Here is a 16,304-nt window from a genome sequence, read left to right as displayed (position 1 = left end):
ATTAAATATATGGGATATTGAATTTATTATAATTTCCTTATGTTGTGTTTTTTTTTTATATATAACTGCATTATTTTTGGCTAAAAAATATGTTGAACCATTTGGATTATTTCCTTATTCGAATACAAAGGATCCCACGTATTCAAGATTTGAAGACTAATGATTCTAATTTAATTATTTAGATATTAATTAAGGTAGTTTGCAATTTTTAAGGGACACTGATTTTATTCTATTTTTCCTAATCTTTCTGTTTTTTTTATGGTAGGTTATAACTGCACCCGATTTTATGTGTTATATCATTTATTTTTTTTCGGCTAATATAACTAATATTAATCTGTTTGGCTCCAATTAATATCAATCTGTTTGGCTTCAAGGATTATACATATTCTTATTCTTATTTGAGTGGCATTTCATTGTAATAATTTCAAACTCTATGTCTACTTATTAAAAATGCTTCCCTTTTTATATTTTTAGTGGCATTTTATTGTAATAATCTCAAACCCTATTATAAGAAAATTATGATCCATCGATGCCAGAATTGATCTTACAATAGTATGTATTTTTCACAAACAATTCGGACTATATATTTTGATCTTGTAGTTATAGTATATATTAAATATATGGGATATTGAATTTATTATAATTTCCTTATGTTGTGTTTTTTTTTATATATAACTGCATTATTTTTGGCTAAAAAATATGTTAAACCATTTGGATTATTTCCTTATTCGAATACAAAGGATCCCACGTATTCAAGATTTGAAGACTAATGATTCTAATTTAATTATTTAGATATTAATTAAGGTAGTTTGCAATTTTTAAGGGACACTGATTTTATTCTATTTTTCCTAATCTTTCTGTTTTTTTTATGGTAGGTTATAACTGCACCCGATTTTATGTGTTATATCATTTAATTTTTTTCGGTTAATATAACTAATATTAATCTGTTTGGCTCCAATTAATATCAATCTGTTTGGCTTCAAGGATTATACATATTCTTATTCTTATTTGAGTGGCATTTCATTGTAATAATTTCAAACTCTATGTCTACTTATTTAAAATGCTTCCCTTTTAATAGTATAGATTCTCTTATATTATTATCTATCCCATAGGATATAACATATATGTATATAGTGATATGATATTAGGGTTTTAAGTTATACACTAGATCTACTAATGGACCGATAATGAGCATCCATACAATATAGAATATTCAAAACATAAATTACTTATTTTTTTGTTGTATAATATTAACAATATAAATATAATCTCAAATTCTAAACAAAACAAACTAAATGTTACAAACACTCTTAAAAAATTTAGAGAATGAGCGACGCTAGGGTTTTGGGTAAGAGCGACCATGACGCGACTATGGTGGACATTGGAGGGAGACCTCCGGGGGATCCGCCAGACACGTCTCAGACATGGGCACAGAAGGTGGTTGGTTGTAGTAGTGAAGGTTTGCCTATCCCGGAGGAGGTTTTGGCTGATGATTTTGTGTCGGAGAGGGTTGTTTTGGAGTTCCCTAATGGGGATGATGGTGAACCGGTAGTCACGATCGGAGATGAGGTCTTGACGGTGATGAAGAGCCTATGGAAACAATGTATGATTGTTAAGGTTCTAGGCAGGCATGTCTCGATAGCGGTGTTGAGTCAGAAGTTACGAGAGTTATGGAAACCAAAAGGTCCTATGTTTGTGATGGATCTGCCCCGCCAATTCTTTATGGTACGTTTTGAGAGGGAGGATGAATACTTGGCCGCACTGTCCGGGGGACCGTGGAGAGTGTTTGGGAGTTACCTCATGGTTCAGGCTTGGTCCTCGGAGTTCAATCCGTTAACTGATGAGATCGTTACTACCCCCGTTTGGGTTCATCTCACAAACATTCCTGTGCACTTTTACCACCGTTCTATCCTAATGGGTATTGCGAAGGGTCTTGGGAAACCCGTTCGAGTGGATCTGACGACACTGAACTTCGAGAGGGCAAGATTTGCTAGGATTTGTGTGGAAGTAGATCTGAAGAAGCCTCTAAAAGGTTCGGTGATGGTGAACGGGGAGAGGTTTTATGTGCTTTATGAGGGGCTTACGAACATTTGTTCTTTGTGTGGTCTCTACGGCCATTTAGTGCACTCATGCCCACAGAACCGTCGTGATGTGCTTCCAGTGGAGGTGGCACCATCGCCGGCGGTTGTTACGGAGGTAAGGCAGGATTCTCAGCCTGGAGACAGGTTTACGGTTGTGACAACAAAAGGCAGGAGATCAGGTTCGCATGGGAATCAAAGGAGGTTGACCGGGGGAGCAGTGGGTAGCAGCGGTGGAACTTACGGCCGGAAACCCCTGGCGGTGAAAGATGCTGCATTGATTACAGTATCAAACATTTTTGGTAATTTGGCGGAGAATATGGAGAGGGAGGACTTAAGGAAGGACTTTGATTCTATGGGAGTGAATAAGAAAAATTTAAATAATCAGAATCAACTTAAAAGTGGAAAGAGTGTTGATCAAGGAAAGGGATTGATTTCTGGGGCTACGGGTCCGGATCCGAGTAGTAGTGGTCGGACGCGGGAAGGGGTTAAGGAGATAAGGCTAGGGATGCGAAATTCAGAGTTTAATGGGCCGAAGCCCAATCATCAAAAAATTGCAAAACCTACGAGGGGGTTAGTATTCGGCCCAACAGGGGGGGAGAATAATTTGTCGGCATCGGGAAAAAGACTGAGAGTGGAGTCGGGTAGTTTTGGGAGATCGGGCGGTTTGTTCTCACTGGAGGTTGCTCAACGACATGCGGGTATTGTGCAGGGGAGGAGCAATCCTGCCGTTGAGGCAGAGGGGTTGGATCCGACCCCGACACAGATGGCTTTGGGGCCGGATGCGCAGACCAATATGGAGGAGAGTGGCGGGACTGCTCCGCCGGAGTGATGGTGTTCCCCGGTAGTTCTGTTATATCGTTGTAGAGTCATGATGAATTGTATCTTGTGGAATTGCCGGGGGCAAATAAACCCCTGTTTCGACGATCAATCCGTTATCTTTTGAAGAAATTTCCAGTTGATATGTTAGCAGTATTTGAAACGCACGCCGGTGGTGATCGAGCAGGCCGGATTTGTCACGGGTTAGGTTTCAAAAACTTTTTCCGGGTTGATGCGATGGGACAGAGTGGGGGGCTTTGGTTATTATGGCGAACTGGCATTGGAGAGGTGACCATTGTCGAGTCTTCTGACCAATTTATTTAGGCTAGAGTGGTGAATGGGCAAAGATTCAGTCAATTGGTTGGTGGTTTACGCAGCTCCCACATCGAGTCGTAGGAGCGGTTTGTGGAGCAGGCTTAGTGATGCGGTGAGAGGGGCAGAGGGACCGGTGGTGATAGGAGGTGATTTTAACACAATCCTCCGATTGGATGAGCGGTCGGGTGGGAATGGCCGCTTATCATCGGACTCCTTAGCGTTCGGAGAATGGATTAATGATCTCTCTTTAATTGACATGGGGTTCAAAGGGAATAATTTTACTTGGAGAAGAGGGAAGGAGGAGCGGTTTGCTGTGGCTAAGAGGCTGGATCGTGTTATGTGTTGTGCTCATGCTCGTTTACTTTGGCAGGAAGCGACGGTAACACACTTACCGTTTTTAGCTTTGGATCATGCGCCACTGCTTGTAAGTACATCCGGAGGTGAGAATGGATCCTAAGCGACGACCGTTTCATTTTGAAGCAGCGTGGCTGACACATCCGAGCTTCAAGGACTTATTGACACATTCCTGGAATAATGAGCTTGCTACTCCAGTCGCTCTTAAGCGGTTGCAAGAGGCATTGAAGGAATGGAATAGAGAAGTGTTTGGGAATGTACAGTGGAAGAAAGAGAAGTTACTTGGTGATATCAAAGTTGTTCAAGGCCAACTGGACATACGTCAAACGGATGTCTTGCTGAACCGTGAAGCAGAACTCTTGAGTGAGCTCGATTTGGTGTTGGAGCAGGAGGAAGTTCTGTGGTTTCAGAAGTCTAGGGCGAATTGGGTAGTTCATGGTGACAGGAACACGAAGTTCTTTCATACCTCTACAATCATTCGCAGACGTAGAAACCAGATTGAAACGCTGAAGGGTGAGGATGGCAGATAGATATCCGATGCAGTGGAGCTTGAAGGGATAGCTATTGAATATTATAGGCGGTTGTACTCTCTGGAGGATGTGGATGCAGTGGTGGAACCTCTTCTACATGATGGTTTTATGCGGATTTCACAGGAGGATCAGAGATTACTGTCAAAGCCTTTTTCAGATGCGGATGTTGAGAAAGCTGTTCGTAACATGGGGAGTTATAAAGCGCCAGGGCCAGACGGGTATCAGCCAATCTTTTATCAGCATAACTGGGCAGTGGTGAGTGAATCTGTATGTCAGTTTGTTTTAAACTTCTTCAGGACAGGGCTTTTACCACCGGAGAAAAACGATGCTTTGTTAGTCCTGATTGCCAAAGTGGCTCAACCAGAGAGGATTATGCAGTTCAGGCCAATTAGCTTATGCAGTGTGTTGTTTAAGACAATCACGAAGGTCATGGTGGAGAGATTGAAGGGTGTTATGACAAAATTAATTGGACCTGCACAAACTAGTTTCATTCCGGGTAGGTTGAGCACGGATAACATCATCATTGTTCAAGAGGCTGTTCACACTATGCGCCAGAAAAAGGGCAGGAAGGGCTTTATGTTGCTAAAGCTGGACTTAGAAAAAGCATATGACCGAATACGGTGGGATTTACTTGAAGATACTTTAAAGGCGGTGGGTTTGTCTGATGTTTGGGTCAACTGGATTATGCAATGTGTGACTGGACCCTCAATGAACTTACTGTGGAATGGTGAGAAAACAGAATCATTTAAGCCGCTTCGGGGTTTGAGACAGGGCGATCCATTGTCTCCCTATTTGTTTGTATTGTGTATGGAGCGCCTCTGCCACTTGATAGATGACGCGGTTGAAACCAAGCGATGGAAGCCAATCAAGTTATCTCAAACGGGTCCGAGGTTATCTCATATCTATTTCGCAGATGATTTGATTCTCCTAGCAGAAGCCTCTGTTGCTCAAATACGTGTGATCCAAAGTGTTTTGGAACGTTTCTGTGTGGCGTCAGGGCAGAAAGTTAGTCTTGAGAAGTCGAAGATCTTCTTTTCGGAGAATGTGTCTCGCGAGGTGGGAAAGTTAATAAGTGGCAAAAGTGGTATAAAATCGACAAAAGACTTAGGTAAGTACCTAGGTATGCCGGTTCTCCAGAAACGTTTCAACAAGGAGACATTTAGTGAAGTGGTGGAGAAGGTCTCCTCGAGGCTCACGGGTTGGAAGGGGAAATGTTTGAGTTTTGCTGGGAGGTTGACTTTGACAAAGTCAGTTCTGTCTGCAATCCCGGTTCACACCATGAGTACGGTGAAATTGCCGCAGGTTATGTTAGACAGTCTAGGCAGGGTGGCAAGAGATTTCTTATGGGGTAGTTCTCCTAAAAAGAGAAAGCAGCATCTTGTGGCCTGGAAGCGTGTTTGTTTGCCTAAATGGGAAGGAGGTTTGGGTATTCGTTCAGCGAAAGACATGAATAAAGCTTTGATTGCCAAGGTAGGTTGGTGGGTACTACATGACCAACAAAGCCTCTGGGCGAAAGTCGTCATAGCGAAATATAAGGTAGGGGATGCTCATGTGGTAGCTTGGACTGTGGCTAAAAGTCATTGGTCGTCAACTTGGCGGAGTGTGGGGATAGGGCTGCGCAAAGTAGTGTTCAAAGGTCTTGGGTGGGTCATTGGAGATGGGAGACAGATAAGATTCTGGTCAGATGCTTGGCTCTCTCCTCAGCCGTTGGTGGAGGACATCATTCATGACTTGCCTATTGGTTTTGCAGATATTATGGCTCGTGATCTCTGGACTAATGATGGTGGTTGGGATTTTACTCGTATTTCTCCATACCTCTCTGAAGACAAACTGTTGGAGCTTGCAGCGGTTGTGATTGATAACTTTACAGGCCCTAGAGATAGGTTGTCTTAGACTGCGACCTCAGAGGGTAAGTTTACAGTTCGGTCGGCTTATAACCTGTTAATTAAGGATGGAGTCTGCAAACAGAACATGGGAGGCTTCTATGGCCGTATATGGGGTTTGATAGTGCCGGAGAGAGCAAAACTGTTTCTTTGGCTGGTGGTTCATCAAGTGATTATGACAAACGTAGAAAGGAAGCGGCGACATCTTGCAGATTATGAGGTTTGCCAAGTTTGTCGAGGGGGAGTGGAAATTATTATACATGTCTTACGGGATTGTCCTGCCATGTCGGGTCTTTGGGATAAGATCATACCGACCTCATTGCGACCTACTTTCTTTACCATGTCTTTCTTAGAATGGGTGTATGCTAACTTAGCTAGTTTTGGTGTTGGGTTAAGTGATGGAACTTAGGCCACGCAGTTTGGTATGGCTATATGGTGGGCTTGGAAATGGCGGTGTTGTAATGTTTTTGGGGAGAATAGAACTTGTAGGGATCGTGTTCGGTTCATTAAGGATTTAGCCGTGGAAGTTACTCTAGCTGATACCCGGCGACGAGAACAGTATCCGTCGAGGGTCCGGGTGGAACGTGATATTGGTTGGCTGGCTCCAGAGATCGGGTGGTATAAGATTAATACGGATGGAGCGTCCAGAGGCAACCCGGGTCTTGCAGCTGCTGGTGGAGTGTTGCGAGATAGTTCTGGTCGTTGGTGTGGTGGTTTTGCGATAAATATTGGGCGGTGTTCTGCACAGTTAGCGGAGTTATGGGGGGGGTGTATTACGGTTTGTATACAGCATGGGAGCAGCGGGTTCAGCGGGTAGTATTGGAGGTGGACTCAGAGTTGGTAGTCAGATTTCTACAACAAGGGATAGGTGAATCTCATCCCCTGTCGTTCCTGGTACGGATGTGCCATGGCTTTCTTGTGAGAGACTGGATAGTCCGTGTTACGCACATGCATAGAGAGGCTAACCGCCTAGCGGATGGGTTAGCAAACTATGCATTTTCTCTACCTCTTGGTTGGCATATTTTTTCAGTTGTTCCTAATATAGTTGAATCCTTGTTTAATGACGATGTGAATGGCACTCGGTGTCGTAGACGGGTTTATGTGTAATTTTATTTCCTTCTTTTCTAATAAAGTCCGGGGGCTTTGACCCCTGTGGTTTCACCAAAAAAAAAACTAAATGTTACAAACAAAAGGAATTTGAAATTTTAATTTTTTAATAGTTAAAATCCAGTTATTAGTTAAATTTGTACATTTTTATTGGTAAAAGTTATAATCAGTTAAACCAGAACAAACCACATTTGATAAACAAACCCAAAAACTAAACCGAACCAGAACCAAAACCTAACGAGAAAGGAATATTCTCGAGAGCCGACTACACACATCCCTAATTTTACATACACTCTTTTATACTATCCTCGCCGCCGCTTTTGTATCTTTCGCTTTGCTCAAGCTCTCTCGGAAAAATCTGCTGAAGCTTCTCTCGTAAGAATCCATCTCTCAACTTCTTCTCCTTATCGCTTCTCTCATTTCGAAGTTTTATCGACGGCTCATCGTTTACTTGTTGTTTTCTTTTGGTACTAGATCTGAACTCAGAAGATCTCCGAGTTCGTATCTTCTCCGTTTGAGCAATGGCTTTGGTAAGTTTCTATTACACGCGATTCATCACTTCCTTAGCTCATTATTCGTTTGATTAGAGTCGTGTACGATTGATTTTACATATATGTATCTTGAGAATTCGATTTTTGTGTTGCATAGAGAAACTGATGTGTTGAGTTTGATTGGTGAGTTTTTTGTGGGAATCTTACTACTTTTTATTTTCAGGTCTTGCACACATACAAGGGAAACAAAGGTGCCTTTAAGGCACTCGTTGCTGCTGAGTATGCAGGTGTGAAGATCGAGGAGGCTGCAGATTTTCAGATGGGCGTCACTAACAAATCCCCTGAGTTTCTTAAGATGAACCCTATTGGAAAGGTGTGGAGTCTCTTTCGATACGTTATCTGTTTCCATTGATGTTTGCTGTGATTTCTTATCTGATAAAAGATTATGATATTACTAGGTTCCTGTGCTTGAGACTCCTGAAGGTCCCATTTTCGAGAGCAATGCCATTGCCAGATATGGTATAAGTTCTTTTTTTTTTTTTTATCCTCTGTTACATGATTCATTGCTTGAAAGTTTATTCAAGGTAATGACTATTTTGATGTTCCAATGCAGTGAGCCGTAAGAATGGTGAAAACTCTTTGAATGGATCCTCCCTCATTGAATACGTAAGCTCTTGTTTATCGTCTTGCTTTTCTTTTTATTATTTCTTACACCTTTTTGTTAATGTCTATGTGTATGGGTTGATCTTTCAGGCTCAGATTGAGCAATGGATTGATTTCTCCTCGTTGGAGATTGATGCCAACATGTTGAAGTGGTTTGCTCCAAGAATGGGCTATGCTCCTTTCTCTGCTCCTGTAAGCTTTCCTTAATTTTTGTTTTTTTGTCTCGTATATTGTGCTAAAATCTTGCTACCCCTTGCACTCTAATACTAATAGTAGACTAGTGTTTGTTCTCATCTTTATAATGGTTTTGTATGAATGAAGGCTGAGGAAGCAGCTATTTCTGCATTGAAGAGGGGACTTGAGGCTTTGAACACACATCTCGCTTCCAACACTTACCTTGTTGGACACTCTGTTACCCTTGCTGATATTGTAACCATCTGCAACTTGAACTTGGGATTTGCAACCGTGATGACCAAGAAATTTACCTCTGCGTTCCCTCACGTTGAGAGATACTTCTGGACAATGGTAAACCAGCCAAACTTCAAGAAGGTATTAGGTGATGCCAAACAGACTGATGCTGTCCCTCCAGTTCCAACTAAGAAAGCAGCTGCACAGCCTGCAAAGCCCAAGGAGGAGCCTAAGAAGGCTGCCCCTGCAGCAGAGGCACCAAAGGCTGCTGAGGAGGAAGAAGCACCAAAGCCCAAAGCCAAGAATCCTCTTGATTTGCTACCCCCGAGCCCAATGGTTCTTGATGACTGGAAGAGACTTTACTCGAACACCAAATCCAACTTCCGTGAGGTTGCTATTAAAGGTATGTTATATGTTGACTTCTCTTAAAGCTTATGGAATCAATTTGTTAAGAACAAAGCTATAAAACTGCTTTTCTTTTTTTTTTTCCAATCTACTTGAACTAGAAGGACTATATAGAAAATCGATACCTTTAACAATCTGCTGTGACATCCTTACAATACCATCCTTTACTAACTGCTATCTAAACCTCCCACAGTAGCTCTAGTCGGATTTATTCCCTCCTAAGCTAGCTATAGTAGACTTATAGCTTAGAGTTGAGCCTGAAAGTACATTCTGTTAAAAGCTAATGTTTGTATTAAATGCAGGATTCTGGGACATGTATGACCCAGAGGGGTACTCACTATGGTTCTGTGACTACAAGTACAACGATGAGAACATGGTGTCCTTTGTTACTCTCAACAAGGTTGGCGGGTTCCTTCAGCGTATGGACTTGGCTCGTAAATATGCCTTTGGAAAGATGCTTATTTGCGGGTCAGAGGGTCCCTTCAAAGTGAAGGGTTTATGGATCTTCCGTGGACCAGAGATCCCCAAGTTCATAATGGATGAGGTGTACGACATGGAGCTGTACGAGTGGACCAAGGTTGATATCTCTGATGAAGCCCAGAAAGAACGTGTTAGCCAGATGATTGAAGATGCAGAGCCTTTCGAAGGTGAGGCTCTCTTGGACGCGAAATGCTTTAAGTGAAAAGGCTCATTACTGTCCTCTCTATCTCCATAGGGGTTTTACGCTGTTACCTGTGTTTTTGATATCCTCTAGAGTCCTTACAATCTTTGAATTGTAGAGTCTGGTTTTCTTTTTTCGGGATTAAGAACTAGTTGCTTCCCAGTTTCCAATGGTATTGAGACAAAAATGCTTACTTAATACATTACAACTTCTAGATTTTATTATTAGTTTCAATTCCATAAAGATTGTGATCTCTTACAACATCATAAGCAACGTTTTAATTGAGAAAACCGTAGAATCGAACCATAATCTTAATTGGAGAGTTATCTCAATCCAAACTGTTTTAGACAAACCCAAGACCACCACTTGTGGATGCTCTGCTTCACTTATTAATAAAGAGAATAGTAGTAGTTACCATAGAAGATAAGAATCATATCTTCTTACTGACTGTGACTTTGAGACCTTCTGGATCATACTTTGTGTTGATCATTTGACCTTCAACGATCTTAAAGTCGCCAACCTTGTTGACTTTATGCTTCATACTGAGAATAACAGAGCGAACTGGTTCGATCATTTGACCTTCAACGATCTTAAAGTCGTAGTTTTGTATGATGTTCACAGCTACCATCTTCATTTGCAAGAGAGCCAAATGCTTACCCAGGCAAGTTCTTGGACCGGAATTAAATACCAGGAACTTGTATGAAGGTTCATGTCTTAGCACTCCTTCGTCTGAAATCCACCTCTCTGGTTTGAAATCTGATGCGTCTTCTCCCCATACAGATCTCATTCTTCCCAGTGCGTACATAGAAATTAGAATCATTGAATGCGCTTCAACTTTGTGTCCGCTTGGAAGCAAATCGGACTCCAATGGTGACTTGTGATTAAAGGGAAGTGGTGGGTAGAGTCTCATAGTTTCGGACAAGGCAGCATGTAGGTATACGAGCTTCTCTAGATCTTCTGGATCATACTTTGTGTTGATCTCATGTTTGATCTTGGCCATAACTTGGGGATGCATAGAAAGAAGCCAGAAGAACCAAGTGAGTAGAGATGAGCTTGTGGTGTCTCTTCCTGCTATTAACAGACTAAAAACAACATCTCTTATAAACTTATCACTACTCGGTTTCAAGTACTTATATTTGGTAGTGTCCACGTTTATATAATATGTTAACACGTCCACTGATGTCTCTCTTTTCCCACGACTTATCTCCTCTCTTCTTGAAGATATGATCTTCGCAAGCATTTCATCGACAGTGAGCATCGAAACTCTCAGCTTCTTCTCAAGACCAATCCCAATCCATTTTTGAAGCATCCAAAAAATCACCGGTTTGAGATGTCTATAGAAGATCGCTTCTTCACCGAGATCTACAGCTTCAGCAAACTCAACTTCCGGCATTTCAGTGGATAGAGACATTGGATCATAGCCGGTCATTAAAATCGAGGAAATATCAAACATATATCTCTTAAACACATCTTGTAAGTCTAAGATTATGTTTCTTTTAACAGCTCTGTCAAGCAAAGGAATAAGACCCTTCTTCAACTTACTTATATTGCTACTCACCGCGAGCTCAAGGAAATCTTTATGGTGAAAAAGGGTGTGATTTGACTTCCTCAGATCCTCCCCCAACTTCGAATCAGCGGCTACAATTCCTTCTCCCAAAATATCAAAGATCTTCTTGAATTCAGGTCCTTTAGGGTAATTCTGAAAGTTTGAACTTAGTATGTGATGGATGTTCCTTGGATCAGCCGTGAGTAACAAGTCTGTTCCAGTAAACCAGGCTCCTTTGAAAACAAAATTCAGATCGCTGGCCTCAAGAGCCTCAACCATCCAATCATATATTCGATGGATTTCGACAACCAAACCTGGAATCATCCCGAGGAAAGGCCAGTTCTTGAACAAAGGGCTTTTGTGAGATTTGTTGTCGAGGAAGAAACATTGGAATACAAAGAAAAAAAGGAATGCTATGATGCAGACTTCAAGTAAGTTTAAGATCATCATTCTAAAACAAAGGATTTCTTGAACAAAGTATCTTTATTAACTTGGTTTGATATATATAACCTTTTATAATTAAAGGGTATTTGATTGACAAAGGACACCATGTAGCTTAGTAATTTGTGTTAATGTGACAACTAATGATTAAACTGAATGCATTAACGTTGTGGTAGGAGCCCGAACCAAATTTGGGGTTTTAATAGAGACTCAAAGCCAAACTCAATTAATTTGTTGTCTTGTATTGACTGCTGGGTTAACTGTGGCACGTGCTATGTACCATAATTTAAAAATCAACTAGAAAATGACCTTCACGTTTTCTTTATGCTAGCTAGCTTTCTAAATTTTGTTATTTTCATATTTTCATATTTTCATATTTTCATATTTTCATATTGTTTGTTATTTGAGTTTTTATTTTGAATATTTTATATTTAAAAGGTGATCTTTTTTAGAAATTTTTACTACTAATCAATTCACTTTACTGTATTACCAATTGTATATGGTATTTAAATTGAAAAAGTTGCAAAAACAGAAGTAAATATTTAAAGAACAATACTTAGGTTCACCCCTAGGGGTGAACCTCTCCATTCACCCCCTCTTCTTTCAGCCAAATCATAATCTTCCATCTAATATTTTATTTTAAAATTAAATTTAAATTAAATTAAAAAGCAAACCAAATTAAGGAAACAAATTCTGTATACTTTTAATTAAGGAAAGTTAAATATTGGCTTGGTTTAGATTTTTAAACTTAGAATAAAATTATGTCGGTTTGGGTTTACAAATGAAGTGGTTAGGGTTTAGATTTTACAATTAAAACGAAATTATATGTCGGTTTGGGTTTACAAATGAGGTGATTAGGGTTTAGATTTTACAATTAGAACGAAATTATATGTCGGTTTGGGTTCACAAATAAGATAGTTAGGGTTTAGATTTTACAAGTAGAACAAAATAATATGTCGGTTTGGGTTCACAAATGAGATGTTAGGGTTTAGATTTCACAATTAAAACGAAATTATATGTCGGTTTGGGTTCACAAATGAGATGATTAGGGTTTAGATTTTATAAGTAGAACGAAATTATATATCGGCTTGGGTTCACAAATGAGATGGTTAGGGTTTAGATTTTATATATGTCGGTTTGGGTTTATTAAAGTGCGGTTTAAGTTTTTTCATTTTATAATAATATATACAGATTTTATTGCCTTATTTTGTTAGGGGGTGAATGGAGAGGTTCACCCTTAGGGGTGAACCCAAGTATTGTTCTTTAAATATTTACTTCTGTTTTTGCAACTTTTTCAATTTAAATACCATATACAATTGGTAATACAGTAAAGTGAATTGATTAGTAGTAAAAATTTCTAAAAAAGATCACCTTTTAAATATAAAATATTCAAAATAAAAACTCAAATAACAAACAATATACAGTAAAATACTCCAAAATTATGCTAGTCATTTTCTTCATCCTAGCGTTTACAATGTTAAGGTAAAATTTATGTTGTATCTCATATATAAAATAAAGTTCGATATAGATTCTGATATGTTTTCGGATAATTTTTATTTTTCTCCTAGACATTGTGTTATTGACTTATTGTCTACTCTTAGTGCATCCAAAGACTTGTTTAGATAAACATGTTATAATTGGCATCAACATTGAGAAAAAAAAAAAAAAATTGGCATCAACATATAACGTTCAACACCATAACAAACACGATCTTTATCTTTTGTTTTCTTTCATAACAACACTATTCTAATTTTCTCTTTGGTGAATAGCGTCAACTATTTCTTTTTTTTTTTTTTTAGCAAACAGCGTCAACTATTTCTTTATATTTCTCTTGTGTATATATTTTTTGAAATATTTTGTGACTTAGCTTCCACAAGTACAAGCATATATTCTCCTCATATTTCTACTTCCACAAGATATAGCAGCAGCTGAACAAGAGGATTGAGGAACAAGAGTTGACGTGGTCTGTTCATTGGATGTTGGAACAGAACATTCATAATTGTTCCTTGTTGCAAATAGTGTATCTGATTTTAACGAGAAGAGGTAAATTAAACATTCATTTTTGGTCCTTGTTAATTTTTTCTTAAATTGGCAAGTAAGAACAATTTGCAGGTCTGCTAAAGCTTTGTAGTTTAGCTGTGCTTGTTTGTTTTTAGCTGCTAAATTTGAAGAGATATCCGTTTCTCTCTCAGGAACCACGGGAAGAGTCTAAGCCTCTCACATGCGTTAAGAGAAGACAAAACATCCCAGGTGCGTTTATGAGCAGCTCCACTGTCCTAAAAGCTGGAATCAGCCACAAAATTATTAACTTTCTAGTCTCTTATTTGTAATGTCCATTTCCTCTTCTAAACACACCAGTTTGAATTTCATTCGACCTATGAGTTTTGTGAATGATGTAACCTAAACACACGCCAGTTCTTACAAATGTTTTTGGGTGTAGGAAGTTGCTACTTTTGGGACTGTAAGTCGTCCTTAAGTATTGTGGTGAGACTGAGTTTTTCGATAAACTGGAGATGGTGAGTATTAATGGCTGCAAGAAAGGTAACTAACTTCTCTCAATGCGGTCTGATGTTCTTGATGTTTACTTGTTTAGTTGTTGGTCAAATTATAGTGATATTGTTCTTATTACTAGAGGCTAAAGTTTTGAAAATATCTGCAGGTCAAGTTCAGTTTATTTCAGTTTCCAGTGGGTGGTATTCACAGGCAACTCAAGTGCACATGGTAGAGTTGGTGCCACTGCTGCCGTCTGCTGCTTCAATCCTCGAGTACTTGACTGCAGAGGTTCTTGAGTTAGCTGGAAACGCTAGCAAAGATCTGAAAGTGAAGAGTATAGCTTCATGGCATTTGCAGTTGGCCATCAGAGGAATGTGGGAATGATAAGTTTAGGACATGATTTTGTGTTTTGTTTATGACTTGGTTTGATGGTTACATGTTTTCTTCTATAGTTCATGTTTGTAATGTGTTCACTTTGTATGCTTTTCTTTAAATGGAAAAAATTGTAATTTATGATTTTTTTTTGTTGGCTTTAGATCTTTAGGAATCTATCAATTGATTATTGTTATAATAGGTGTACAATTTGATAGAATAAATGTAAAAAGTTTATGACAAGTAACTGTGCAGCTTGTTGTGAGTATATTAGTCACCAAAATTTTGTGGCTTTTTGTATATAGTCCCTACTAATGTCTCTGACGCAAATTGTAGCAACTGGTGGTAAATAAATGTAACAATTAGTAGCAACTTGTGACATATTAATTTGTATCTAATTTGTGCAATTTGCGACAATTTATTATAAAAAAGAATTTTGCGACGACCAAATAGTTACAAATTTTTTTTTGTCTCAAAACTGTAACAAATTTTATTTAGCTACACAAAAAGTATTATAGCTACACAATTTTTCGTAACTATACAATACAATTTTACTAGTGTTAATTGACAATAGAATGCAGAGAATATACGTGAGCTAGAGATTCAAGATGTGATTACATTTTGGGTAGGTGAATTGAGGTTTGTGTGTGAGACATTATTAATGTTGAAAGATAATAGCAACATAATTTTTTAATTAATTTAACTAATTATTATTATTATTTTTTAATTTCAAATTGTTTAATTGTATTAGTTTTACAGTGACAGCGACCAATCGCCCCATATGCTTTTAAGTGAAAAGGCTCTGTTCAATAGGGATGTATTCTGTTTGTGTTTTAAAATCTTCTGGAGTCCTTACAACATTTTCTATCTCGGGTTTAAGAACTAGTTGATTCTTTGTCTTCAAATACCTTGAGAACACTCGAGTTCTATAGTTGAAATCCTTTTGAGTAAACTCAATAAATATCATGAGCTCTTACAACACCATGAACCACGTTAATATAGAGAAAAGAAACCGTGGAACAGAATCCTTATATCTTGTGACCTTGGACGATCTTAAAGTCATAGTCTTGCGGACACTAGTTTGGTTTTTGTGTTGCTTGATCAGTACCTATATCTGAAATCTTGGGCAATGAAAACCGAGAGGAGGAAAGGATCTGGAGAGATCTCCATAGGAGGTTTTGTCACACCGAATTTGGTAGCTTGCGATGTGCCCCTGAAGAGAGTGGTACATGAGCCGAGATGGCTAGACATCGACTATCTCAACTTGGCGAGATTGTTGGCTTATGAGAGGCCAAATGATAGATTGCTCTTCAAGTTCATTCATCCAGCAGCCGGAGCTACTCAAATGATCCTGCCCAACGTCGTGAACACAAAGATCCGACTAGGGGAGAACATAGACTTCATGCCACCATTGAAGGAGCTGTACAATCCTTAGGGGGAATCCGAGGCTGAAGAGAGAGAGCCAACAGGGCAAGGACAGGGAGACAACTCGGAGGACTATGATTTTAAGGAGTATGTTTGCTCTCAAAAGCAACCAGTTGGGGTGAGAGAAGCTCACAAGAGAATCAGATGGTTGAAGAAGATGAACAAGTTCCTAGCTAGGAAAGTGAGGGACCTTACCGGCACATTGAAGGTGATGGGAGGACAGATCAGGAAGTGTCAAGACAAGGCATGTTGTGCCTCAGCTCCCACTTCAGCTTATGCACCCACATGGATGGGGAGGAGTAGACCACTAGGA

At 39.4% G+C, this 16,304-nt stretch overlaps 3 protein-coding genes and 1 long non-coding RNA gene across 4 annotated transcripts; 3 read left to right on the top strand and 1 right to left on the bottom strand.

The window, feature by feature from the left end:
* Window positions 1-1,338: 1,338 nt before the first annotated feature.
* On the top strand, window positions 1,339-2,910 carry LOC104789504 (uncharacterized). Its single transcript, XM_010515192.3, has one exon. It carries the CDS (start codon window positions 1,372-1,374, stop codon window positions 2,908-2,910), a length of 1,539 nt encoding a protein of 512 aa, XP_010513494.3. The 5' UTR covers window positions 1,339-1,371.
* A 4,399-nt stretch (window positions 2,911-7,309) lies between these two features.
* On the top strand, window positions 7,310-9,935 carry LOC104787460 (putative elongation factor 1-gamma 2). Its single transcript, XM_010513049.3, has 8 exons — window positions 7,310-7,461; window positions 7,561-7,616; window positions 7,801-7,950; window positions 8,036-8,096; window positions 8,191-8,243; window positions 8,331-8,432; window positions 8,562-9,051; window positions 9,356-9,935. Exons 2-8 carry the CDS (start codon window positions 7,608-7,610, stop codon window positions 9,733-9,735), a joined length of 1,245 nt encoding a protein of 414 aa, XP_010511351.1. The 5' UTR covers window positions 7,310-7,461; window positions 7,561-7,607; the 3' UTR covers window positions 9,736-9,935.
* Window positions 9,913-11,782, bottom strand: LOC104787458 (alkane hydroxylase MAH1). The gene has a single exon (XM_019246011.2). It carries the CDS (start codon window positions 11,708-11,710, stop codon window positions 10,145-10,147), a length of 1,566 nt encoding a protein of 521 aa, XP_019101556.2. The 5' UTR covers window positions 11,711-11,782; the 3' UTR covers window positions 9,913-10,144.
* Window positions 11,783-14,091: 2,309 nt separating this feature from the next.
* On the top strand, window positions 14,092-14,711 carry LOC147944257 (uncharacterized). The gene is made up of 2 exons (XR_015557454.1): window positions 14,092-14,242; window positions 14,361-14,711. It is a non-coding gene; the product is annotated as an uncharacterized LOC147944257 (long non-coding RNA).
* Window positions 14,712-16,304: the final 1,593 nt, after the last annotated feature.

The sequence above is a fragment of the Camelina sativa genome, chromosome 5, assembly GCF_030686135.1.
Source record: "Camelina sativa cultivar CO46 ecotype springtype chromosome 5, ASM3068613v1".
NCBI classification, from domain to species: domain Eukaryota; kingdom Viridiplantae; phylum Streptophyta; class Magnoliopsida; order Brassicales; family Brassicaceae; genus Camelina; species Camelina sativa.
Note: the sequence above shows the minus strand (reverse complement) of the source record. Positions and strands in the feature narration are given on the sequence as shown.

Bases quoted from the DNA above. Each gene is read 5' to 3' on its own strand.
- LOC104787460 (XM_010513049.3), top strand. The intron at 8,097-8,190 runs GTATAAGTTCTT...GTTCCAATGCAG, and splicing joins CAATGCCATTGCCAGATATG to TGAGCCGTAAGAATGGTGAA. The intron at 8,244-8,330 runs GTAAGCTCTTGT...TTGATCTTTCAG, and splicing joins GATCCTCCCTCATTGAATAC to GCTCAGATTGAGCAATGGAT.
- LOC104789504 (XM_010515192.3), top strand. From the start codon at position 1,372: ATGGTGGACATTGGAGGGAGACCTCCGGGGGATCCGCCAGACACGTCT.
- LOC104787458 (XM_019246011.2), bottom strand. From the start codon at position 11,710: ATGATGATCTTAAACTTACTTGAAGTCTGCATCATAGCATTCCTTTTT.